At 34.2% G+C, this 25014-nt stretch overlaps 3 protein-coding genes across 5 annotated transcripts; all 3 read right to left on the reverse strand.

The window, feature by feature from the left end:
* Positions 1-1070: 1070 nt before the first annotated feature.
* LOC130613857 (large neutral amino acids transporter small subunit 1-like) lies at positions 1071-9979 on the reverse strand. Of its 2 annotated transcripts, none has more exons than XM_057435214.1 (2): positions 9808-9979; positions 1071-4311 (listed from the first exon to the last, which is right to left on the reverse strand). In XM_057435214.1, exon 2 carries the CDS (start codon positions 4288-4290, stop codon positions 2773-2775), a length of 1518 nt encoding a protein of 505 aa, XP_057291197.1. In that variant the 5' UTR covers positions 4291-4311; positions 9808-9979; the 3' UTR covers positions 1071-2772. The 2 variants fall into 2 exon arrangements, with proteins under 2 accessions (XP_057291197.1, XP_057291196.1); XM_057435213.1 differs by lacking the exon at positions 9808-9979 and adding an exon at positions 7635-8185.
* Positions 9980-10794: 815 nt separating this feature from the next.
* On the reverse strand, positions 10795-23276 carry LOC130613856 (glutamate receptor ionotropic, NMDA 3A-like). Of its 2 annotated transcripts, none has more exons than XM_057435212.1 (6): positions 22766-23276; positions 20303-20665; positions 18322-18770; positions 12726-13653; positions 11892-12055; positions 10795-11270 (listed from the first exon to the last, which is right to left on the reverse strand). In XM_057435212.1, exons 2-6 carry the CDS (start codon positions 20603-20605, stop codon positions 10901-10903), a joined length of 2214 nt encoding a protein of 737 aa, XP_057291195.1. In that variant the 5' UTR covers positions 20606-20665; positions 22766-23276; the 3' UTR covers positions 10795-10900. The 2 variants fall into 2 exon arrangements, with proteins under 2 accessions (XP_057291195.1, XP_057291194.1); XM_057435211.1 differs by having other exon boundaries at positions 12726-13683.
* Positions 16004-18604, reverse strand: LOC130613858 (uncharacterized). The gene is made up of 2 exons (XM_057435215.1): positions 18486-18604; positions 16004-18384 (listed from the first exon to the last, which is right to left on the reverse strand). Exon 2 carries the CDS (start codon positions 17702-17704, stop codon positions 16805-16807), a length of 900 nt encoding a protein of 299 aa, XP_057291198.1. The 5' UTR covers positions 17705-18384; positions 18486-18604; the 3' UTR covers positions 16004-16804.
* Positions 23277-25014: the final 1738 nt, after the last annotated feature.

The following is a 25014-nucleotide window of genomic DNA, read 5'->3' on the forward strand; positions in this document are numbered from 1 at the left end:
CACAAGTTCTAAAAATGGCTGTCCTTATGACGTCATCAGTACCTAATTTGGAGTTTTTAGGCCTGGTAAGCACTTTTTTCTTAGCCGATCAAGTGATATTGTAAATATACGTTATTTTGATGATATTGGCGAAGGAAATTGTTCGCCCACTTTATTTCCAACTTCATAGTGCTCAGTTCTCCCTGACTTTATCAAGAGTAGACTGTAGTTCCCATTCGCGAAAATTAACTGTGAAATTTTTGATGATTGATAAAGTAATGTTCATTTGACTACATATTTTATTTAAGACAAAATTTTGGCATCAGAATTATCCGTCGGGAAAATTCTGTTCACAATAAAAGAGCTTCCGGGTCCATTTGTGAACAGGCCTAAAATATAAAAAATGCCTGATTTTTAGAAATGTTTCTTTCGCCAAACATTTCTTCCAGATTGAACCGGCGAAAATATTTTTCAGAAAATTCGCTATTTATAGGCCCTTGATCGCAAAACTTTGTTCTCGCGAAATTTTCTTCACTGGAGGTAATAAGAAGTGAATGTGTGGGCTCCTCTCACTTGAAATCCAACTTTGATGGTGTCAAAATTTACCGAACGGTTCGTTGTCGATAATATTCTTAATTTTGTATTGAAAATGTCTTGTTAAAAAAGATAGCCCTCTATTAAGGGTCTCGCATCGTGGGTAGTAGAATTCGGATTATTAATTTCTTCTTGGGATCTATCGTTTCCTTGTAATTTAGTTACAATTTTTACAAGTTTATTCATTTAAATGTGCGCTAGACATAGACAGTGGACGTCCTTGTTATTTTACCATTGCCTAGAGAAATCGCTTCCTATATACAGAAGTTGCTTTCAATGTGTCCATAAGCGGGAAAGTGGGTCACTAGTTGTAAATGAGTTGACGGGTCACTAGTTGTTAATGAGTTGACGGGTCACTAGTTGTTAATGAGTTGACATTTCTGATCGCAGTATTTTTAATTTCAAATTAGGTTGAGTTTGTAAATAAGCAAAAAAATATATAGTCAGTATCAAAGGCAAGAAAGTAGCCTTTGGTTGAGATACTTGATTGTGAAAAGTGAAACTTTCCGTTTTCCCGCATTACTGAGGTGTTAAAAATATTTCTGTGCTTTAAGGAAAGGAAGGTACGTGGAGGAAACGTTTTTGGAAAATTTAGAAAGTTTTAAAACAAAATCAAATGGTCTCTGAAAATTGGTTTGCTGTTATAACACAAAACTTATAAAACTAAAGAGTCCCTCTCCAGCGAAAAATTTCCCGCAAAACGCAAAAATTTTGTGTCAAAGCTGAACCGCCAATATTTGCACTGCAAACGTAACGAGTAATCTGATGGCAGTCATGACAGTAAAGACAACTAAGCCGGTGTCACTGTAAAATATACTCCCCTAAAAGTTTATTCCCCAGTAATAATTTACTAGGAAATAAGTACTCCCCAGTACTTATATCCCGGGATATTGTTACTCCCGGGACTATCTATTTACCAGAAAATTATTACACCCCGCAGGAAATTCTCACTACCCTATCTTAATAAATAAAAAAAAAATGACCATTATAATGCTGTTTACAAAAAGAATTTATTAAGAGAACTTACAGTGGAATGCCGAAAGAGTTAAAAATCTGGTGGGGTGGGTCTGGCTTCTCTTTTTCAGTGGGACCAATAGAATCTATATATATACAAGTTTTTATAAGAAGCAAGAGTTGTTTAAAAAAGTGTCAATACAAAAAGCTTTCAGAATCAAATGATTTTAATTGTTTCTTATAAATGGTTGGTATATATGCAGCTGAACTTGACTTTAGAATAATCATTTCACGATCATTTTCTCATAATATGGAAGGTAGTAACCTTACAACGAAAAACTGTAATAAAATAAATAGAAAATAAATTTAACAAATACAAAAATGCACAATCGGTTTTGAGTTTAAAAACAAAATACTATAGCTAACAAATCACGAGAGAAAAAAACTTTTCAAAGCTTGAAATTTTATAAAATCTTGAAAACATGAACTGCTTGAACTTAAAAATTCATAAATGAAATAAATAATAGATTATTAGAGCTTTAAAGAATAGAAAAACAAACAAACTTAAGGAAATTATTACTGGGAGAGTACTTTTTTCAGGGAGTAATTATTTACGGTTACACCAGATCCGAAGAATCTAAGTGTGTTCAACGAACAACGAAGATGCATAATTATTTAAAATATACCTTCCACACGACATACATATACTGCAAAAATAGAATAGATAGATTAGTCTGTTCGAAACTTTAGTCGGTCTATACTTTTGACGGAAAAAAGCAAAACAATATTACCACAAAAAGGAAGATAGCTTTGTCATCGCACCAGACAATTACTATTCTTTTTACTATACACACTTTATGTAACAGCGTGTTTTATAAAAAAGTGGCACTCAGCCTTTAAAACAGTCAAAAAGGTTCAATACTGGATTTGATCGGACCTTTAAAAGTATATCGATTATAATTTCCGTAACACAATAGCTGTTGCGTTTTCTTTGACGTTATCAGTAATAGCTACAAATTTTTACTGTAAAAAAATCCTTTTGTGGGGACCTTTTTCAAATATTTTTGGAAAAAAAGCGTGTTTAGCCGCAAGAAATCCCAGATTAAGGTGATAATCACTTAAAAGATCGACATAACATTACATATGTACCCTACTAATCAACTAAGGTAAAGATATGGAAATAATTACAAGGAAATAAATGTTATAATAAGTATTTTTTTGCTTTCGATTCCTCACTTCACTTCATTAATCTTCTTCGTCCTCCACAACACATTTCACCAACGGTGTATATCGTGACAGTTTCAAACAAAGTTTCTCCAATTTTAAAAACGCAAACCAGTTCCAACGTATACATGCGAAATACAAAGGAAAACTTATTGACATGAAGGCTAAACATATACCAGCACTAATCGGTGCTTTTGTGGCTGAAGCAATAACTAACGCAACCGAAAGTACTACCATAAAGACGGGGGTTGAGATCCACGTTTTATACGTTCGTTCTTTACTAGGATATTTATATCTAAAAGCTATCACTGTAGATATCGTTACACCATATCCGATCCACAATGATAAATTAAAATAAAACATTGCTGTTTCTATATTCCTTGAAAACAACGTCACCAAACAACCAATAAATCCAATAAATAAAATCGCAGGTATAGGAGCTGATGACTTCTTGTGGATCATTGCAAACACCGATGGAAAGTGTCCCTCTCTCGCACTTGACAAAATAGATCTCGGCAAGAAGTAGAATAATCCATTTAAATTGCCAATGCAGCATATTGAAACCAATATAGGTATAACGTAAGTCATGGCTTTGCCTACAACTTTCTCACCAAAGGTACTAATGACAACAGGAGAAATTGCCATCTCTTCCTTAGTTAATGCTGTCAGACAAGCTATATTCACCAACACATAGCATAAAGTTACCAAAGGCATCACAGTAAATGACAGTAATGGTATAGTCCTACTTGGTTTCTCGACTTCTTCAACAAAACTTGCAATGAACAACCACCCATCATATGCAAACAAGGCGTTGAACATAGCTAATCCAAGCGAGCCTACATCTTTTAGACCTTCCAGTGTATTATTGAACATAACATTTGGGCGAAGATTTGGTGCATCACCCGTGTGGATAACTTGGTATACACCTAAACCGGCGATAAAGGCAATAACAGAGAACTGAGCAGCACTCAGAAACATTTGAACTTTTCCTGATGCTTTCAGACCGAAACAAGCAACAATAATGGTGAACAGTAAGGCAACTAGTGCAACAACTTTTGAGGTCCAAATATACGTAGTTGATGTGTGATCTGAGAAAAACGGTGCGCATGCGTACAAACCACATGTTAACGATAAGATACTTATATCAAATGGTGCAGTAATAAGATTGGTAGACCACAAGATCACAAACCCCATCACATCACCATAACATTCAAATACGAAGATATAAGATGAGCCAGTCTTTTTTATGATTGACGCAAGCTCGCTGTAACAAAGCGAACCCAGAAGTGCACAGCCTCCTGCCAACATCCAAATCGCTATAGCGGTAAACATATTTGGAGATCTTTGCGCTACAAGTGCTGGCGAAACGAACATGCCTGATCCAATTAAGCTTCCCAGAATCAATGCAAATGCATGTTTGAACTTTAACGAGCGTTGTAGAACTCGTGTTTCTGGAAGAACAAGTTCATCGGTTGTGTAATTGGGGACATCTTTTTTGCCGGATAGTAACAGCTCTGTTTCTTCCGTATGGATACTCATTTTAACGTATATTTTTGACACCTGAAACATAACATGTATTTATTAAAACAGTTTATTTAGTAGCAATGCAGATGTTGCGTATGTAAATTGTAGTATAAGACATTTCATGCTATTTCAGACGGCAAGATAATGCCGATATCAGGTACAAAATCAAAACACTGCAGAAAATAAACAAAAAAACAATGCAAAGACAATGTAACGTCTTCTTTCCCCAACATTCGGCATTTAGATATCCAGTTCTAGATATCCAGATCTAGACAACAGACGTATGTTTACGGAACTGTAAGCCTTTTTTCGGTTGTTTTTGCATCACCTTCAGCGTATTCACGTACCGAATATGAGCAGAAAATCTGAAGAAGATATGTGTTCAGTTTTCATGTTCATGCTCAATATGCGGTTCTCACATCTCTTCAATGCAAGGTTAAGGTAAGTTTCTATACGACTGCATTTTTCGCTTGAGCAGGTAAAACTCGGGAGCACTTGAGTTCGAACTTAATGGAAATCAATTTCCCGCTTGAGAGAAAAAGATGTTCAGAATAAAATGGCTGCCAGAAAAAACGTTTTGCTACGAAATTTAAAAATAATAACAACTTTGCTTTTATGGCAGCATATTAAAAGAATACGTAATAGGAAACAAAAACTAAAAAAGATGAGAAAACGTTTTCAGGAAAGAAGGGACAGTTATTTATTTACTGTTATTTTATGAATTTAAATACCAATGTTCTCCAACAAGTAGTTGATTTTTGTGTTAGTCAGGAAAATTTAAAAAGAATCTATGAATCCATAACTTTTATTCATAAATTCAATGCTAACAGGTCTCTTTGCTCTGCTTACACTAAACACTTATTTCTGGTGTTGTTTTTTTATAAGTAAAAAAGTGCAGAAGAAATTTTGTTTTGTTTACATTTCCCTGAATTTTATTGCTTAAAACGCTCAAAAGAAAAAAAACGCGCTAAAAAGTCGAATAAGTTCAACTTTTTGAGAGAAACTCGCATCTTTTTACGTAAGTCAGCGGTCATTCTACTTCATTGTCCAAGGTTGTGCAAAAGCTCCCTAGCTCTTTCCACTCAGAGCGGATAGTGCAGTCGTATGAATACCTTCATTTAACTCTTTAACTATATAAATGCCCAAATACTTAAAAAGTTGTGTTCAATTGGGCCCATTTTTTTATGTACACCCATCCCAACATTACCAAAATTCGTGGGGAATGTCAGACGATTGATTTTGTTTATAATGCTGATTCTGAAAGACAAATTTTATAATGCGGAAAATGGCTGTTTAATTGTTGGATATTTTTCTTCACTTGCTTTTATTTATACGTCATATTAGTTTTAAGAGTTCTACAACTGCTGTCCCTTTTTTTAAGAGCAGAGTGTATACGGCTTGGTTATTCGAAGTTTATAAAAGTTTTCAGCAAGTCTCACTTGTTCAGGAGAAGTTGAAGAACATCCCCGCTAGTGCTACAGAGTATTAAAAACAGAAGAAAAATTGCCTATTGGCGATTTGGCATACCAATTCTTTACCTGGATAATGACCAGGACTGGCGCAGCGCAAGTCCAAAGAGAGAATTTGCCTTAAACGTTGTTAGAGAGTGAAAAGTATAGAATTTTTTTTACTCTCCTTTTGGCGGTGCTGTTATTTTTATTGACAAAGAATATGAGTGGGTGTTTTTGAGTATTCTTAGGCACATCATAACTCGAGTTGTTTTTTTGTTTAAGGAACATTTTTACCTTTAAACAGGGATGGCGGCTAGGTACAATTCTCCATTTTTATGCTAAATTTACTAACAAGGGCATAAAATTACGTGAACATGATTAACTCTCTTACCGCCGTAAGTGGCTAAAAACATTTTATAAGTTTTATAAGAAAAAAATTATGCACGATTTAACTCAACCCGAAAATATTCCATAAAAGTTGGGAAATAAATCGCCTTTCACCACAACACGAATAGGGTTTAAACAAACAAAAAAACAAAACAAAAAGAAAGCAAACAGACAAATAAACAAATAAACAAACAAATGAAAACTCTATTAACAACAACATACTGTCCTTGAAGAATCGTTCCTCAAAAGACGAAAAAACAAGTGTAAACCTAACTTGAATTTACATTGTATTTATCTTACCACGTTGCCGCCCCTTTTTTCGTAAAACCTTCTTAAAGAGCAATTATAACGCGAACAAGCATTTCTTATTTCACTTTTCTCACGGAACTCAGTTAATGTCGTCGCTCTGACAATACTTTTATCCGTTTGTTTATATAGTAAGGATAAAGAATCGCCTGCTTATTCTGTAGTTCCCAGGAGGTAGGTATTTCTATACAAGATCAGCTGCCATATGGTCAGAAAGTACATTGCTTTAATTTGAAAGGAATCAATCTATTGTTCCAAAAACACGTACAATAATTTCATAAAAAAATAGGTACTAAAAAATGGTAATTAAGAAATAAAAGTAACACATTATAATTCAAACATGTCATAATACTTTCGTCAGCTCCATTGTGAGTAATGATTCAGAAATTAAAAATGTATATTGAATATTAATTCGACGGTTAGTTTCAACCCCTTCCATCCCTGCACTAAAAATAAAATTAAAAACGCTTATTGTTCTATTATCAATTCCTGAAGTCATAACCACTGGGGCATACACCACTTAACTTTATTTGGTCCGGGGTATTTCGAACATATTATGGAAGAAAAAAATGGCAGCCATAAATTTTTGCTTAAGTCAGCATGTTTTCTGTGACGTCATCGAAAGCTTAAAATTTGTCTAATATACCACTATCTGCTTGAAATTCAATTACTAACCTTCTAAAAGCGAATTTTAACATCCAGATAAAAGTTTCTGACAACTAAATAAAATTTATTAAACATATTTCCTGGTTTGTACATAGATCGCATGAATAGGGAGCCGAAAAATGCCTGAAATTCCGACTTTTTTCTGTTCTTTTGGTAAAATTCCAAAAAATCGGGTAATTGGATCAGTAAATTTCCAGAAAGATTCCACTCAACGAAACAAAGCTGTCTTGTAAGTTTTAAGTACGAAAGTTATTTTCTTTTAAGGATTCCATAGAGATTTTCAGGGGTCGTTTCGAGTAATAGCCAATATCTAAAGCTCTGAAGCGTATGGGACTAAATATTTGGCATACAGGTGCCCCCAGACCAACTAGGAAAAGTATAGACGATAACTCAGTTTCAAATACTTTTCCTTCTTCAAAAAATAGATGTTTCTCTATTTAAAATAGTTGAACATTAAATGGTTAAAGCTTTCTTTCTAACGTTGGCTTGACGTTAAGTGTACGGTTTTCTATTTGGGAGACATTCTTAAAAGAACAAAAGAATACTTACCGAAAATGTCTCCCCTATCACTCAGTCATTACTTCTGTCCCAATCGGTGATAAATACTACTTTTTCTACGTTAATAATCGAAAATCGAAAACCTTCCTCCTGCTGGAACGGTATTTTATTTTCCTAAAGACACATTTAGACAGGAATTTATTTAAGCAAAGACAGCTGCGTGATATTTTAAGCGGAAGTTTATTGATTATTAGCCTATGCTTTACTGCGAGATCACCTTATCGCTAAAGTTATCAAATTTAGAAAATAATTATCTCACACGCCTCGTTTATTCTTTTACAATTATTTAATTTTTTTGTCTTTGTGATTTTTTAAAACAATACCAATAATCTGCTAAATAAGTTTATATGGACCAATAAAACTATTTGATCAATTATTTTCGTCATGGCAACCAATGTCGTGTTATCCTTCTCATATGTAAACTTTTTAAAAAACCCAAAAACGTTGTTCTTCTCTTAGAAAACTGTTAAAAAACTAATGCGTACAAAAAATGTAAACAAAGATGTCACGTGACCCCACCAAATCACATGGCCTCGCGCAACTCCTTCTCCAGGACAATATACTAATAATATAACATATCAAACAAAAAAATTAAACAAACAAAAGATTAACTTAGAATAGTTCTCTTTTGAGCCAATCATTAAACCCAAAATAATACGTTACAATATGTTGTATTTCCTAGTGGAAATTCGACCATACCTGGCGAAGAAGAGACGTTTTATCAATCCCAACTCTCTGACAAAAGCGTACATGTGTACGTGTAAACTGTGGTTGAAACTGTTTTACTGTGTTCTTATTTGGAGTAGTCCTCGAAAAATGCAAAAACTTTTGTCCACTTGAGTTTTTTAAAGCACATATTTAATTTTTAGACGTGTTATGTAACGCAAAATGCTTAGCGTTTTCGGCTGAAGCGCAAAGGCGATTTTTATGCCGACTTGCATAAATTGCGGTGTAAAATTCGTAGCAGATCTCTTTATGGAAAAAATAATACTGTAAGTTTACACTAGTATCCAAAAACGTCTCCTAAAAATACAAGCACTATAGGCGCTAGAGGTAGCAAAAGCGGTGTATACTTAATGTATATACTCGAACACATGACCCGCATGGCTATATAAATATATAAGTGGCTATATAAATAAATATTCGGTATATTATATTATTTCATCACATTTCATCAGAATGGATCGTGAAAAGCTTATATTTTAAAAAAATCTAACTAAAATTAGGGCCTTCTTCCACAGGGTAATAGAAAACTATAAAGGGCTGAGATGGTGTGGTGGTAGCGCATTCGGCTTGTGTTTGTAAGGTTTCAGGTTCTAGTCCCCACTCCGGTGCACTTTAAATGTTGTGTTGTTCCACAAATAGTGCCATCTACTAACCACTAATCGGCTTGTGTGGCAGACAAGCAGGATAGAGCAATGTATCTCTAACGGTATTATAACATAGCTACATTCGGAAAAACATTAAAACTTCCTGTTACTTACCTACTTACTGATACGTGCATGCTTCCACCCAATAATGTTATTATTTTTATGTTTTGAGGTGAAATCCACACCCACAATCACTCCAACTTCAAAAAAACCTTGATGAGCACAAAGTTTCTCAGAGAATTTGTTGGGCAAGAAACTTTTGATCAATCTCGGTTTAAACATCATAGTCGGGCTCTTTTCGCGGCCAACTATGAAATTAACTTCATGGTAACGGGTTTCTCAAGAAAAGATTCCGCATACAGCATACCAAATGAAGCAAATAATATAAGTAGCGACAAAGCAGATTTGATGGTGTTCCCTAAAAGTTTAACTCTTTAGAATTTACTTACGTATCCGCTTTGAAGACTTAAGGACTTAGGAACTTAGGTGTAGAGTGCAACGAAAGACGGTAGTCGCAAATATATTCCGCAAAATAAAGCATTTTGGGACCACTCATCCAAAAAAAATATGCCTCGCAAAAATTTTCTTCCGCAAATAATTATAAATAGACGTTTTTGTATAACAATATGCTGTATAAGAATACCAGGCTGAGATTTCAGGTTAAAAGCAATAGATCTATTGTTTAGAACAATGGAGAAATTAGAAAAATAACCAGATTGGTTAGAATTTTAATATTCTTTTGAAAAAAGCGTCTAAAAAGACGATGAAATAAGCTAACCTGCGTTGTCACTAACCTTCTCCGTCACCACATGGCTATTTCTTGCTCCAAAGTTGAGAATATATAAACTTCAGAATATATAAACTTTCATGCAAATAAAGAACTGAATATATTACAGTTCATATATATAATCCCGAAAAAAAACTGCTTATTTACACGCTTTATCTTAAAAAAACACAATAACATGAGCAAAATCTAGCAAAGAAATCGGTTTCCTGTTTCAACGTGTTATTTTTTTGCACATATACACGTCATCACAAAGAATGACGTGCCATCCATGTGAGGATATCAGACAAAATTGAAGGAGTCATATATTGCACAGACGCACATTGAAATGATGCAGCTGAATGTCTCTTAGCACAAAATATTCGTTTCAAATAAACGCCTTTCTTGAAATGAATGACGTTTCTACTTTTTTGTAGAGCAATGATATATATTCTCACAATTATGTTGAAAGTGAGAGTGATATAGAGGATACAGCAATAAGTTATTGGAAACAAACACTTCGGAATATATATTGAAAAAGAACATTTTGCTCTTAAAAACATTAAATCAAAAAACGTAACAAAAGGCCCCGCGTTTATTTCCTACGATCGCAAATTTAAATTTACAAAAAAAGTAGATCTGACCACTAAGAAATTTCAATTTTAAACATGTTTGGAGTCACTTATCCCAACAAAACGTTATGCAGTAATTGACACAGTATATATCAGTATAGCGTCTAAACTTAAATATCAAGCTTTCAAGGAGTATACACACATGGTCTTAAAGGCCTCTATGCAATGGTCTTGTCCAATCAATTTAAATAACCGCGTTACAGTGTGGGAAAGGGGCGCTGTTACTCGAAGTGAGAGGGTGAAAAAATGGCTTTCCAACGGCGATTAAATACGTCTGTGCAAAAAGGAGATAACCAAAATAAAATTTAAAAAGTTTTGCTCCAGTAATTCAAAAACGCGCAAGCCATAAAGGGTTTAGGCTTTATTAATAATAGGTTATCAAGCCGTAGTCATACTGAGAATGTATTAAGAATATACGAGGTTATTATTTGTCAACAAGTTAAGAATACCGACACTGAAATAAAAATCACTATTCATTTAAAAAACATTTTTTCAATGCGATTTATATTTCATGACAGCCATCTCCAACAGAAACACGATGCACGATAACACAAACCAAAACATCAAAACCAAAAACAATCCTCCAAAGTAATTAATACTAAACTCAACAACATTGTCATTTTTTCCGTATAACACGTCAGTACACTTGTCGGGAAACCATTTCTCATTAATTTTTTTCAATATTCCATCGTCGTTATACCTTTGGATGGTTTCCGAGATAATATTAGTCAAATGTGAATTTTTTTGTACACCGAGGCTAAAACCAGATTCAGGGATGATTTCACCTGCAACTTTTAACCTGCAATCCTCGCTCATGTAATGCAAAGAACCATATATTGAATGAAAAATAGCGTCCAGTTCCCTATAAAAAGAGTACATGTCAATATTGAGGAAAATTATTCAAACAAAATCTAACGTAGTTGCTCGATAGACTGTTTATGCAAATCCCGTTGTTACCATTCGGATTAAGTTTTTGGCTATTCTCACAAAGGTTTGCTTTCAAAGCGCTATATGAATTTTTAAAGAAAAAAAGCCGTAGAATTAAATCCAATAGCGAAAGTTTGAAAACAGTTTTAAAAAAATGTGAACGCCATACCAAAAAGTTTTCTTGTCGCAAAATACGTACTTAAATTTCGGTTTAGCTTTTAAATGTTTTAGAGTATCTATATTGTAATACTCGTTATCTGTAATTATAGTAACTACCCCCGTCCAGGTAAATTTCGTTACTTCATGGGAACACGTGGTAAGGGTGCACAAATTAACGATGCCAGAACGGGCGTTCCAACGTGGAATTTTCTACGAGCTAAGGATAAGTTTTCTTTTACTTCTTAAAAGTGATATAAATCCACGGGAATTTACCCGCCGATGCCCGCAGGTACCATTTTAGATTACAGACGCACAAACGGACGGATAGATGGATGGACAAGCAGGCAGAGACGTATGGCAAGCATTATAATATAGATGTGCTTTAAAATATACGTACCCTGATCTAAGCTTGGCAAATGCTGCTTCGGAATCAATGTAGTTATAGTGTTTCATAAAGGCTCCGATCCGACTCCATGTGGGATCTGTACTATCAACGAACATTTGTGAATATAATGAGTTCTTTAACGTTCCAAATTTGAACTTGTGTGATGGATTAGTAACCTTTAAAAAACAAAGAATTATAAAATGGCTAGATAAAGCTGCTAAGGAAAAACTTTTTTGGAAGTAGTTATTGTCAAATTTAAGTTCGGTTATGGTTGCTGGTTCAAGAATTGTTCTACATTGGTTATTTACAAGTAAAGGTTGTTTTGGGGAGTTCTAAGCACTTTAGTTACATTACAAACAATTTCTCGCACTGGTCTTTAAAATAGTTTTAAAACAGAACAGGAAAAAGGTTTCGGTGCCAGAAATTATACTGTCATAACCCAAATCCTGCTCTTTTGTATTAGAAATTATTCGGTCCTTTCCCTGCCAATTTAACTATATAAAACGCGTTTTAAACAAAAATATGAACAGCAAATATTTATTTTAAGATTTTGTCTTAGTGAGCGAAAGATGTTAAGTAGGTGTCTGCAGTATTTTTTACCTAGGTGTAACGAATAATCTGCCTGAAAAACAAAAACCTTGTTGGAGTAAGAAAGTACACTTATTTCAAGATTATTAAAGGTTAAGGTTAGCAGAGTTTTATGCATTTTTTGTTATTGGTAAAATAGAGAATTGATTTTTTTCGGTACAAAATAGACCAAAAAACCCTCTGTCGCGGTTTATTACATCCTACTCAAATTTCGTAGGAAATACAAATTGAAGATAAGCAATTCTTGATGATACGTACCTTTTTGTCGTGTATCCCTGTAATAGGTAGCTTACTTTCATAAGTGACTTTATTTGCAGTTAAAACTGCTGTGTAAGCGGACATTATAATCATCATTGATATTGCCAACAAAATCGAAAGAATTCTAGTCGTCAAACGTTTAGGATTTGCACCTGCAATGTCTTTTTGGAATACCAATCCAGCTAGATAGGTTATGCTTTCAGACCACGGATACACGGTTTTTTTAAGAGTGTAACCTTTCCTTTCGATGGCAACCAAAACAAAGCTAGCCAAAAATGCAACAACGAATGTGATTACCCATAATAAATTCGATAAAGGAGCAAAAGAGTCAAAGTTAAAGAAAGCAATGCTGCTGCGCTTCTCCATAACAATGAACGCAACACCCCCCGTTAAGTATGGGTGTGAGAAATCAATATATTCCCCTCTTTTTGTGTTCATGGATAAGCTTGCTAAAATTAAATCAGCTTTTCCTCTAACAATATCACCCACCATGCCTACCCATGACCCATTCACAATTTGACCATAGGTAGAATCTTCCACGATGTATATATCGGGTATCAAACTCAAATCATCTTCCAAGTGCTGAATAAGGTCAATGCAATATCCATAACAACAGTATGGCACACGTGCTGTTGTATTGTTCCGTGATTCGTTTCGCCAACATAATTTGCCAGAACTGCATTTCATCTCATCAAAATCTATGATATCATGTGAGTCCTCATGGAGGAGTGTAAAAGGACCATCAATCACTGTCACTACCCTGATATTACGCCGAAGCAGTTCATCTATTCTTAGGAATTGACTTTTCATCTTTTTTCCTTCAGAGTTAAACTTTATTATGTCTTCATGATAAGTGGCGATAATTTCTAATTTGTTGTCTATTCGCTTGTATATCCATCGCCCACCAATATCCATCAACATACTGTGACTGGAATTATATCGAAGGGTAGAATAATTTCTAAAAAAGTTGAATACCCATCTTGTATAAAATTGCTGACCAAAAAAAGTAAAATCGAATAGAATTTAAACTTATTTTTGTTGCCTTAACAGGCTTAAGATGTAATAATTTAGTATGTTTCTAAGCAGAACTTGTAAGAAAATAGCTAACTACATTAGTCAAAAATAGTTTAAAGTCTCTTTTACCAGAAACCTTGATTTAAAACCAAGGTACGTGTTTGTATAGAATAAATTTTGGATATGAAATATTTGTCAGGTACTTTTCTGTCATTTTTAATTATGTTTATGTGTCCAATATGATATCCATGATAATTTAAGGTGTTGCTTTTGTCCTCAATGCTCATAAAGTTTCCCTCCACCCATAAGTTCGACTTTCAGGAAGTCCCTAAAGTTTCAAATTAACAGCTCACATTTGTAGTCCGTCTAAGTGGATTTTTCCACGGGTTTGAACAACTAGTCTTACACATTAATACGGTGCTTTCTTGTGTTTGTAACACTCAAAGCAAATCTGCTGTTGTTTTATAAGAAATAGGCGGTCGCATTTGGTAAGCGATTATATTTACTCTGTGTTTTGTTTGTATGTATAAATAGTTTCAAAGTTTTATCAACAAATGTCACAGGTAAATAATTTCTATTGTTCCCTCGATAAATCGTTGTCTATTTCGTTTAGAACGTTTTAATTATTCGCGCCTTTTTAACAAAAAATATAAAAACAATTTTATGATGAGAAGAAAAATAAATTTAAAAAAAATTCTGTAAGTGGTTTATTTCTTTATTAAGCTCTTTCATTTATGGTTTTTGGTTGTAATTGAAAAAATGTTTTGTAGTGAAAATTTTTTAATACTGTCTCTTAGTGGATTATTTTAACTCAACAGACCTTTGTCATATGTACTTTTTCTTGAGTATTAAAAAAGTAACAAAAATTATGTTAACGTGAAATTTTGCGAATAGGGGTCAAATTTGTAAAAATAAGTTTCGCGAGAATTTATTACCGCGAAAATTTTCTTCTTTATGAAAGTTTATGCTTCTTTCTATAACGATCTGAGACAGATGGCGACTGTGGAATAATTTAATATGTTTTAATCTACGGCAGAGTGTATGGTAAAATCATTGTTGCTCCAAAAGTTCTCTACCGTACCTGGCCTAAGGGACTCGTCCACAAAAGCAACGTGTTACCAACTACAATCAGGGACAAAGTTTTTTTCGCAAAGCTCTTCTTTGCAAAATAACCTTGTTCCCGATTATACCAACAAATATATGAATATTTGTGGACAAAAATGTGTACATAATAAGAGTAAAGCTAAGGCGCCACGAGGAACATTTTCATGCGCGTGCTATGCAACATGTCCCATAGCATGCGCATGAAAATGTTTCTCGTGGCGCCACATCTTATTTGCTGCAAGATTATTTCGAAAATCGAAGTTAAAAAATCATGCTCAAAGGGTATACCGTATCCTTAAGTTTTTTATTGAGTTCATGTGTGATTAAAATATGGCAGGAATAAACAGAGAAGTTATTTTAGCTTTACTTTTGTTGGACGAAGAAGAAGAGGAAGATCGTGAAGAACCACCAAGAAATTGCTGGGTGCAACCGTGGCTTGGGAATAGAGAGTGTCTTGGCGCTTTTCATACAATCTTCAACGAAATAAAAAACGATGAGAAGAAATGTAGAGGGTATATACGTATGAATAACGCTCAATTCGAATACCTAGTCGGTCTTCTTTCTGAGGATTTGCAGAAACAAGATACAAATATGAGGAATTCTATCACACCAGCTGAGCTCGTTTGCGTGGCCCTACGTTACTTAGCGACTGGTGAGACTTTCAGGTCTTTAGAATTTCAATTCAGAGTGTCAAGAAAAAGAATTTCAGCAGCTGTTATGGAGGTATCTGAAGCTATCATAAAGAGGTTGGGTCCAACCTTCCTTTCAACTCCGAAAACACAGGGGGAATGGCTAGATATCTCCAGAAAGTTCAATGAGCGTTGGAACTTCCCAAATGGATTAGGTGCTCTCGATGGGAAGCATATCGTCATTCAGCAGCCCCCAAATTCAGGGTCTCATTACCGAAACTATAAAGGGACAGACAGTGTAGTGCTCATGGCTCTTGTCGGGCCAGAATATGAGTTTCTTTATGTGGAAGTTGGAGCGAACGGTAGAAATTCTGATGGAGGTATATGGGACCAATGTAATTTAAAGAAGGCGCTAGACAGTGGATCGCTAAATTTACCAGAGGTTTGCAATTTACCAGGTCGAAACAACAAAGTGCCGTATGTGATAACAGGAGATGATGCGTTTCCTCTTAAGAATTACCTGATGAAGCCTTATCCACAAAAAAATCTGACAGTAAACAAACGCATCTTCAATTATCGACTGTCACGAAAGAGAAGAATTTCTGAAAACGGATTTGGGATATTGGCAAATCGGTGGCGCATTTTTCGTCGACCTATAAACTTAGAACCAGAAAAGGTTTCTACCATCACAATGGCAACAGTGGCATTGCATAACTGGCAGAGGAGCAAAAGTTCTGTGGGCAAAATTGAGCTACCAATTGGTCTTGTCGACCGAGAGAATGAGCGTGGTGAAATTATCGAAGGTGCTTGGAGAGAAGATACTCCTACTGGCACATGGTTTTCACTGTCCAATGACATTTACGGCAATCGATCTAGTAATCAAGCCAAAGCAATAAGAGACGAGTTCACGGAGTATTTCGTAATGGAAGGTGCTGTACGCTGGCAGTGGCATTGCGCTAGAGTTGACATTTAATTTTATTTTTTGCGAGGATAAATAAAAAATGATAAGATTTACTGAACGTTTAATATATTTTTCTGATTTATTTTACTCCAGAAAATGTCTGCCAACCATAACGTAACGTATCAAAACGTATCGTTCGAACAGGATGAATTTGCGGGTGAATACGGCTGATTTTGAGAAGGTAGAGGTGGCGATTGCAGCATACCAGTATATGTATTTGCCATGGGATATGATGGGGTGTATGGAGTAAACGTTGAAGCTGCGAACATACGAGCATGATGGTTGGTAGGCATAGATTGGTGTTGTTTCTGCTCTTCATACTCGAAAAAAATATCCATGATTTTTTTCTTCAACCTTGGCCAATCTTTTAGTTAGCACTGGACCAAACTGTCGGCCACTGTACTTCCAAAAATTTGGGCACGTTTTTCGACAGCAGATTGCGCTTCGCATCCATATGTAGAAGCTTGTTGCGGCCGGATTTCATGGTGATCAGCCCTTTGTGTGATGGAAGTTGTCAACGCTTTCCACAGTTCGGCTTTGGCACACTGCTCCTCCGTCATCTTCTTCTCCCGTCGTTTTTTAGGAGCAGGGGTACGTGGTTCATCCTCGTTCATTGTATCGACGGTCTCATCCATATCGCAAGTAATCTCAACGAAATCCATTTGATTATAATGGTCCCAGGTAGAAAAATATGCTTCGTTTACACCTGCACCAGAGGATCTTGATCCAATCTCCCTATTGCGCTCACTTCTATACTTTGTCAATGCGTTATGCCATGACGTTTTGAGCTCGTTTACGGTATACTTCCCATCAAAACGCTCACTCAGTTTGACCATCAGAGCTTCGCGCAACACTCTGTCTCTATAATCTTGTAGAGTGTGGTTCCAAAGCGCGGGATTTTCACGATAAAAATCAATCAATTCTTCCAACTCGTCGGACGAAAGTTGCGCTTTTTTCTTTTCTTTTGTTAGATCAGTTACGATAAACTCCATTTGTTCATAAAACTTCCACTTTTTCGATGGAACTTCGCTTCCAGCATTACGTTTAACTTCACGGAGCATCGATGAACGAAGAGAATGGAATGCTTTTTCTAGAAAATCACAGCTATACGCCCCCTCAAATTCAGTGACAAGGTCTATTTTCGCAGCTTCTTTTTTGTCTTTATTTTTGTAATATATATTCCCACTGTCCCATAACGTTGGGTTCGCTTTATAAAAGTTTATTAAAGTAACTTTCTCCTCGTCTGATAGTTTTTTCTTTTCATCCGCCATTTTCGCTATTTTCTCACTAGCTACTCTTCACTTGCAGTTCAACTTCTCAAGAAAAAAACTTGTTTATATCTTTCTGTGATTTGATTGGTCAATAAAATAATGCCTCAAATAATTTTGTAAAATATTTGTTGCAGACACGTGCAACATTTGCTCCACAACAAATTTTTCAGCACATTTTGTCCCCGGAGCACGGGAGCAAAATAGATTCAGATCTATTTTGTCCCCGAAGTTGTGGAGCAAAATGTTTGCTCCATGCAACATTTTTTTGCTGCATTGCAGTGAAAAATAGGCATGGGACACGAGTAATTTTTTTTATGCGCGTGCTATGCAGCAATGTTGCATAGCACGCGCATGAAAATGTTCCTCGTGGCGCCTTAGCTTAACAAACAAATACGATGATACTGCAGTATTAGATTGATAAAAAAAATTTTTTTGGCTACGTTACGGGTTAAATAACAACATCAGATCAGCTCTATTGTATTTAAACAAATAGGTATTTAATCTGTATCTATGGTTACTGTTAAACTTTGTATATATTATATTTGTATATATAAGACAAAGAAAGAAGTTTCAAGAAATTGGCAGCTCTTTTTTTAAAAAAAAGAAAAAATACCCACCCGTCCAAATTTCTGCAGTGTAATAAGTCATTCCGTTTTGCAGCGTAGTTATTTTCTTTGTTTCTATTTGAAATGAAAATAACATGTCCTGGTAACTTACCCAAAAGGTAATCAATTTCCACATAGTCTACAAGCCACATGTATTTAGAAGCAAGAAAACCTACTTCTGCGGCAGCTTTTAAGACTAAGAAAGTACAATCAACAGAGCAGATCAGCGATACGACACGAATGTCAGTGGAGAGGAGGTACAAGAGTTGCGTTTTCACAAATGCAATGCCAAAACGTTCAGGTAGATAGAGGGTATGCGACCATGTTGGAGAGGGAATGTTGTTGATCGACTCTGCATGATTCTTATGCTTTTTGTAAGTGATAAGCAGTGAGTGGTGTCGTTTGAACTGATTCATCAAAGCTCCTTGGATTTTAAATGTTTGTTTCTTATCAGTGCGATGCTAAAGAAAATTTGATAGCAATAATATTAATAATAATAACTCAAGCATATGGATCTTCGTCTCGAAACGCGTAAATATATCTATGAAATAGCGTATGCCTAAGTAATATAACAAATTAGAATAAAAACATTGCAAAAAAAAAACAAGGATTCGAATTAGATCATGGACGTGTAAATTGAACCAACAGGAATTGGTTATACGTCGTGATAACGGTAATTACAAACAGGAAAAAGAATATATATTAAATAGTATGCTTAAGTATGCTTAAGTATACGAAAGAAATATTCACTTATAATAACAGATTGGTATGGCTAAAAAATAAGATCATAAGCGTACCGAGGAAGAGTTATATCACATTATTTAAAGCCCACGTTATAATAAAATATTGCTTTTTAAAAAGCAGAAATGTAATTTAAGGTGAAATACTTTCGGATAAAAGTAGTTTTAAAAGCAGTTTAGATGTAACACACGCATTATCAGTCTCAGAATGTGTTAGGTTACTTAGCCTCGCAGCCTTAAACGATGCTAATTATTTCTATCGTCAGCGCGACGTCTTTCCCCAAATTAAAAAAGTTAGAAAGTTCTTGAGGGAAAGAGGTCAATTTTATTCCTTAGCGGGCATAAAGAATGTATAAAGTAGGCGTGGTAGCTCATAGCAAAGGTCTTCGTGGACAAGAATTGAACATGTCAGGGTTATACCTATAAGAAAGATAATATTTGTATTTACTTCGTGTTCTATCTTTTTCGATTTTATTTCTAATGTGTGTGTGATTTGTCGTAAGCTTGATAAAATACTTTTGGCAGGTACACTTGACAACTTTTAATAGTCAATAATTTTTAATAGTTCAATTTGTGCTTATGCAGCATGGTTTATTTTACGCATAATCCAGAATTCTATCATTCAATTTTTCAACTTTAACTACCCTGGGTGTCGCTCGTTTTTTAGTTGATCATAAACTCCAGTGACAATTTAATCACATGTTACACAGCCTTGTAACAGCTTGTTTTTGTATTGTCACGTGGTATTGAAAAAGCAAAGTGCTTATGTAGAATATACTATGAATATCGAATATTTGTAAGATACTTTTCTGTCGTTTTCAGTTACTTTTGGTGTCAATACGAATTACAAGATATGATATAAGACATTGTTTTGATCCTCATTGGTCAAAAATTTCGTGTAAGTCACTAAAAATCAACAGTTCGTTTCGTCTATTTTTTAGCTTCTTTGCTTGTTTATAGAAAATTGTTGTTAAAAAAAAAGTGTAAAATAATTCTAAAAAAATTAATTCACAACTTTTTCCTGATATCCTTTTATTTCTTTATACTTATAATGCTTAAAAATAATAATAGATTTTAAAAACCTTACTCCAGCTATAGAAAAAATAAATAAATAAAAATTGATAATGTAATCCCCGGAAATTGTAAGTGCAGTTTGCAACAGGCAAATTCCCGTCGCACTTTCCAGGGGATAATGACTAGTAAATAAAACTAACCTATAGTAAAATTGCAAGGAACAGAAAAATCCGGCTTACCGGCAAAATAGTTTCCGTCCGTATCATGGACACTAACAACCTTTTCGTATTGGGCTGCAATCTTTGATTCAGACTTTGCGAGGACAATGTTTGATTCCTACTTACAGAATCACAATAACATTTAGCAATTTCAAACAGTGATCCCGAATGGATGGAACATATATCTAGCATGTTTTCTGCTGTATAAAAGTCACGGCTTGAAGTTGAAAAGCTACCATGTGAAGCATATGTTTGTTGACTCCAGTTCTTCAGTAAAATGACTATAATAAACTGGCTCAACGCGAAATCATCACAGCTGAGCATAACTCCTTTTTTATCAAGTCTGTACTATTTCTCATCTGTCGTCCATAGTATATCAGGTTTCTAAAAAAAGAAACAAGAAACTGTTACCAAGTCTCCTGCGACGATGTATTGGTTTCTAAATCGTTGAAAGCTGAACATGCTACGTAAAACCAAAAGTTTCTTTTCATGAATTAGATTTCTGTAATAGAAGAAAAAACAATTTAAGCATAGATCTTTCTATTATATCTCCCTGATTTAAATTCTTTAATTTCACGAATTTTATTTGCAGGTAGCACCGTCCTCAAACAAGCAAAACAGCGTCTTTAGGCTCAACGTCGGCATGTTGACAATGCTTAGCTAATTCGCGCTAGATGTTGGCAAGTCGGTAGCTACCAACCAAAATCATTATATATAGTCAAACCAATGAATATTAAATTGTAATTTCCCAATTTTGCAATATGGTATACTCTATTATTTACACCACAGGATTAGCCTTTCAACCTTGGAAATAAAGGCACATTAATCAGAGAGGTGGCATTATTATAGAGGTGGGGGTATTAAGAACGATTTCACTAAGCGAAATGGCCGGTGAAATGTATCTTAGCGAAATATTTCGCTGTAAACTTTTAACCAATTAGAACGCAATCTTTAGTGTTTAATCTTAGAACAATTCATTGCTAAAGAGAGTTCAAAATAAACCAGCGGTTTTAGCAGGAGTTTTTACGGTGTGTTACTAAATGATTGCAATACCTCCACGGGTAGTATTTCCTTTAGTTCTCCAATTGTGCAGAAATGGTGATCACGTTATTATTAATTAATTATTTCAACTGGCACAGCAAAAGACGAAGGAAAAATGTGAAAGTAAAAAAATGAGTTTTAGGGGCTGTTCATATGGAGGCTGGCTGGCTCGGCTGAGCGGAATCTCGCTGTTCTTAAGAAAGACACAGAAAAATAAAAATGTGTTCATATGGCAGGCCTAGGCAAGATGAAATTAACAATAGATTTAAAAAATTCTCATCAATTGTTTAAAGTTCGAAATATATTCTTTTGTCTTCATTGTTTATGAATCTTTTGTGAAATGTAAACAACTTTTCCATCCCGGTTGGCCTGGATGTAAAAAACTTCATATGATAACGAGATAAAAATCACCCCAGTTAGCCGAGCCAGCCCAGCTGCTTTTATGAAAACTAGATGAAACGTAAAAATCAATAAAAACAACTATTGCTGATTTATTTTGCTTTTTAAAAAGAATTTTAGCCTGTTGAAACTCCTTGTAAGCAAATAAAAATCTAGCTTTATAAAATTTCAGATCACAAAAAAAATGACAAACGACCGTTATAGCTTGGTGAAATTGGCGCAACCAACTGAACATAAAATAATAATTCAAAATGATTATTTGTAAAAATAATAGGTTTTTGTACCTTTTGTACCGTTTAAACAGGGTAGTTCTGTTATCAACACTCAAAAACTATTAATTCACGTACCGCTACACTAGACTGGTACCCTTCCGTGCTTCACTAGTCTCGATAGTAAAAACGGCGACAAAAAAGAATCCCATTTTGAAGTTCTACAGCTAAAGCCGTAGAACATTAACTACCTTGTTTTTAACATCGAAATGTGCTTTTTGTATTTTTAGTATGTAGTGTTTTGCAGCTAATTCGCCACCGAATTCGCCATTTACAATTTGCTTTGCTAAAATCCCACATTAAAAAGTAGAAACTTTTTCTACTTTTTTCTTCCGCGAAGTGAATTTATTAAAGCAAATTCAAAACAAACAAAACTTTGTCGTCCAACTCGCTTCGTGAAAATTCCCCTATAGAGAGGTGGGATTATTTTAAAACTCATTTCAAAATACGGTAACACACGGTAATACAGAAATACGGTAACATTACAATTGTACAATAAAGTTTAAATTCCTAAGATTTAAGATACCATACTTATTCGTAGAGAAAACTCCCGACGTAACGATTATACAGATTTTCCAAACTATCCACTTATGAAATCAATTTCAAAGTCCTGTAATAAAATGATACCGGGTTCAACAAACTGTACGTACTTTGAGGTTACAATCATAATGAAAAAGCCAAAAAAAATATTTACCTAGACTCTGTAGAATTTAAAAGAAGATAAATTTCGAGATGTTAACACTTGTAAGATAATCTAAAAACCTTTAAAACGTACCCTAAACGTTTTGCTAAATTGAGGTCTTAAGTCCATCTTCTTTTTTTACAAATATTATCTTTAATCTTTCCAACTTCGATTTTTCTTTTAGAATACTTTTACCTTTTTTGCGCAAAACATATTTCTATTGAAATATGTTTTGAAAGAAATAGACTGTGTAGTTAAAAACACCAAAAATGAAATAAAATTTAACAAAAGATATAAATTAATAAAATAAATTAAAACAATAATAACAATGATAATTAAAGAACAGAAGTATAGGCGCAAAAACAAACGATTCTTCTTTTATTTTAAGAATAAAACAAAACAAAAACAAAACAAACGCAAGGTCATGGAGAAAATTGGACGTATAGTTGAATTAAAATTGGACGCCTATTACATTTAATCAACAACTTCCTTGACGGGCATAGTATCCATAGTAACATTATAGTATCCATAGTAACAGTACTTTCTATCTAATTAGTTTCGGTAAGAATACGCCAACCTATCAAAAAAAATCTGACAGAAAATATTTTAAATTATCTGTGTCCAAAAAAAAAACACATTTGCCAAGACCATAATAATGATTTATCAAATGTTTAGCCTAAATATGCAGAAACGTTTTTCTAAATACTTGATCCAGTATTTTTTTAAACCAAGTATTATGATGTCTAATTGTACGTCGGTCGTTAGAACCTATGCAGAACAGTTTTTTTCGCATTATTGCGAACACCATAAACAATGGTACTTCAAACAGTCAACTTAATATATCACAATCATTTTTAACTGCAACTTTTACCTTTTTGACACAAAAAATTATATTATATAATATAGTATAATAATAATGATTATCGATTTGTGTTTGTTTTGTTTGTTTTGTTTTGTTTCTTTTTGTTTCTTTTTGTTTTGTTTTGTTTTGTTTTGTTTTGTTTTGTTTTGTTTTGTTTTGTTTGTTGCTCGGTGTTGACTACGACTTCCATTATGAATCGCTTTAACACACGCAACATTTAAAAACGAGTGGCGACATCCTCCTTCTACAGGACGGAAATTTAAGATGCGTAAATCCATAATTACATAATAAATAACTTATTCATTCCCCGTTTGTAGCAATTTTTCTAAGTTCAAAATGGGATAGGTTGGCTTTGTTGCTCCTTACATTGTGGATATCTTTTAAAACAGCTTTCACAGCGCAGAGTTTAAGCTTTAAATAACTCTAGCATATTGTTTTTTTTTGTTTATTGCTTTTTTATCGGTTAGAGGACATTGCTCGATTCTTGTTACGAAAATGTTTTGTATTCACCTTTGGTTTTCCTTTTTTTGCTGGTTGAAATTAAACTTAGCACAAATGTGGTATGTAAATAAAATGGAACGATAGTGTTAGTATTGATACATTTAAATCCCTTCACTCAACTGCCATATCCAACTTTTAATGTATTTGTTTAAAGTCTGGGGTAAAATGATTTGTCACGTTTTTTTCGTTTTTACATATTTGAAATGTCAAAATAGCCGTTTGCACCTGAATATCCAATTTCTAGTGTTTTTGGTTACAATATAAAAAGAACTGCGAAATCATTTTATTCGATCAACTATCGTAATTACCGGATGAATTAGGATTGCCCTATTTTACCGGGAATGTTGTTAAAGGGGCTACAAAGCGGCTCAAGTAAGATCTCCGTCATTAAATCATGCACATTCTGAATAAAGTTGTGTAATAATGAGACCAGATCAAGGTACAAGAAATATACCCACTTTACTGCAACAATATGGACAACCTGTTAATAAATAATTACTTTTTTATGATTTGCCACATTTTTTGAAGGCAAAAATATACATATCATGTTTGGGTGAGGAAGCAATATAGAAAGTGTGGCAGAGAGATTGCTAAAGCAAAGGCAAAGCACGGCAAGAATCCCATGATCTGTATTCCCCGGGAATCCCATGATCTGTAATAAGTGCCCTTATTGAAAATATCATGCTCAAAGCAAAAGAATATACTAAATATCCTTAAAAAGGTAATTAAAAAGATTTAAATGTCATCGTTTCTGCTTTAACTGGCAATAATTTAGTAGCTATGTTTCTATGCAAAATTTAGAAGAATATAGCAAGCTAACTAGGTCAGAAATATTTGAATATTTAAAGTTTAATTTACCCAGAAAACCTTATTTAACAGCAAGGTAAGAGCTTACACAAAAAAAATTAAGGTAATTTTCTATCGTTTTTTGTTAAATTTGGGTGTCAAATACGATATCTCAAAATGATTTGAGATGTTG

The sequence above is a fragment of the Hydractinia symbiolongicarpus genome, chromosome 11 (assembly GCF_029227915.1).
Source record: "Hydractinia symbiolongicarpus strain clone_291-10 chromosome 11, HSymV2.1, whole genome shotgun sequence".
Taxonomy (NCBI): domain Eukaryota; kingdom Metazoa; phylum Cnidaria; class Hydrozoa; order Anthoathecata; family Hydractiniidae; genus Hydractinia; species Hydractinia symbiolongicarpus.

What these genes read in the sequence shown, in the direction of transcription:
- LOC130613858 (XM_057435215.1), bottom strand. Translation starts at nt 17,704, where the DNA reads ATGGCGGATGAAAAGAAAAAACTATCAGACGAGGAGAAAGTTACTTTA.
- LOC130613856 (XM_057435211.1), bottom strand. Translation starts at nt 20,605, where the DNA reads ATGCTCAGCTGTGATGATTTCGCGTTGAGCCAGTTTATTATAGTCATT. An exon ending in CACTGCAGAAATTTGGACGG is followed by an intron (nt 13,684 to 18,321) that starts GTGGGTATTTTT and finishes CAACTTTTTTAG; the next exon opens with AAATTATTCTACCCTTCGAT. An exon ending in CAGGGATACACGACAAAAAG is followed by an intron (nt 12,056 to 12,725) that starts GTACGTATCATC and finishes TGTTTTTTAAAG; the next exon opens with GTTACTAATCCATCACACAA.
- LOC130613857 (XM_057435214.1), bottom strand. Translation starts at nt 4,290, where the DNA reads ATGAGTATCCATACGGAAGAAACAGAGCTGTTACTATCCGGCAAAAAA.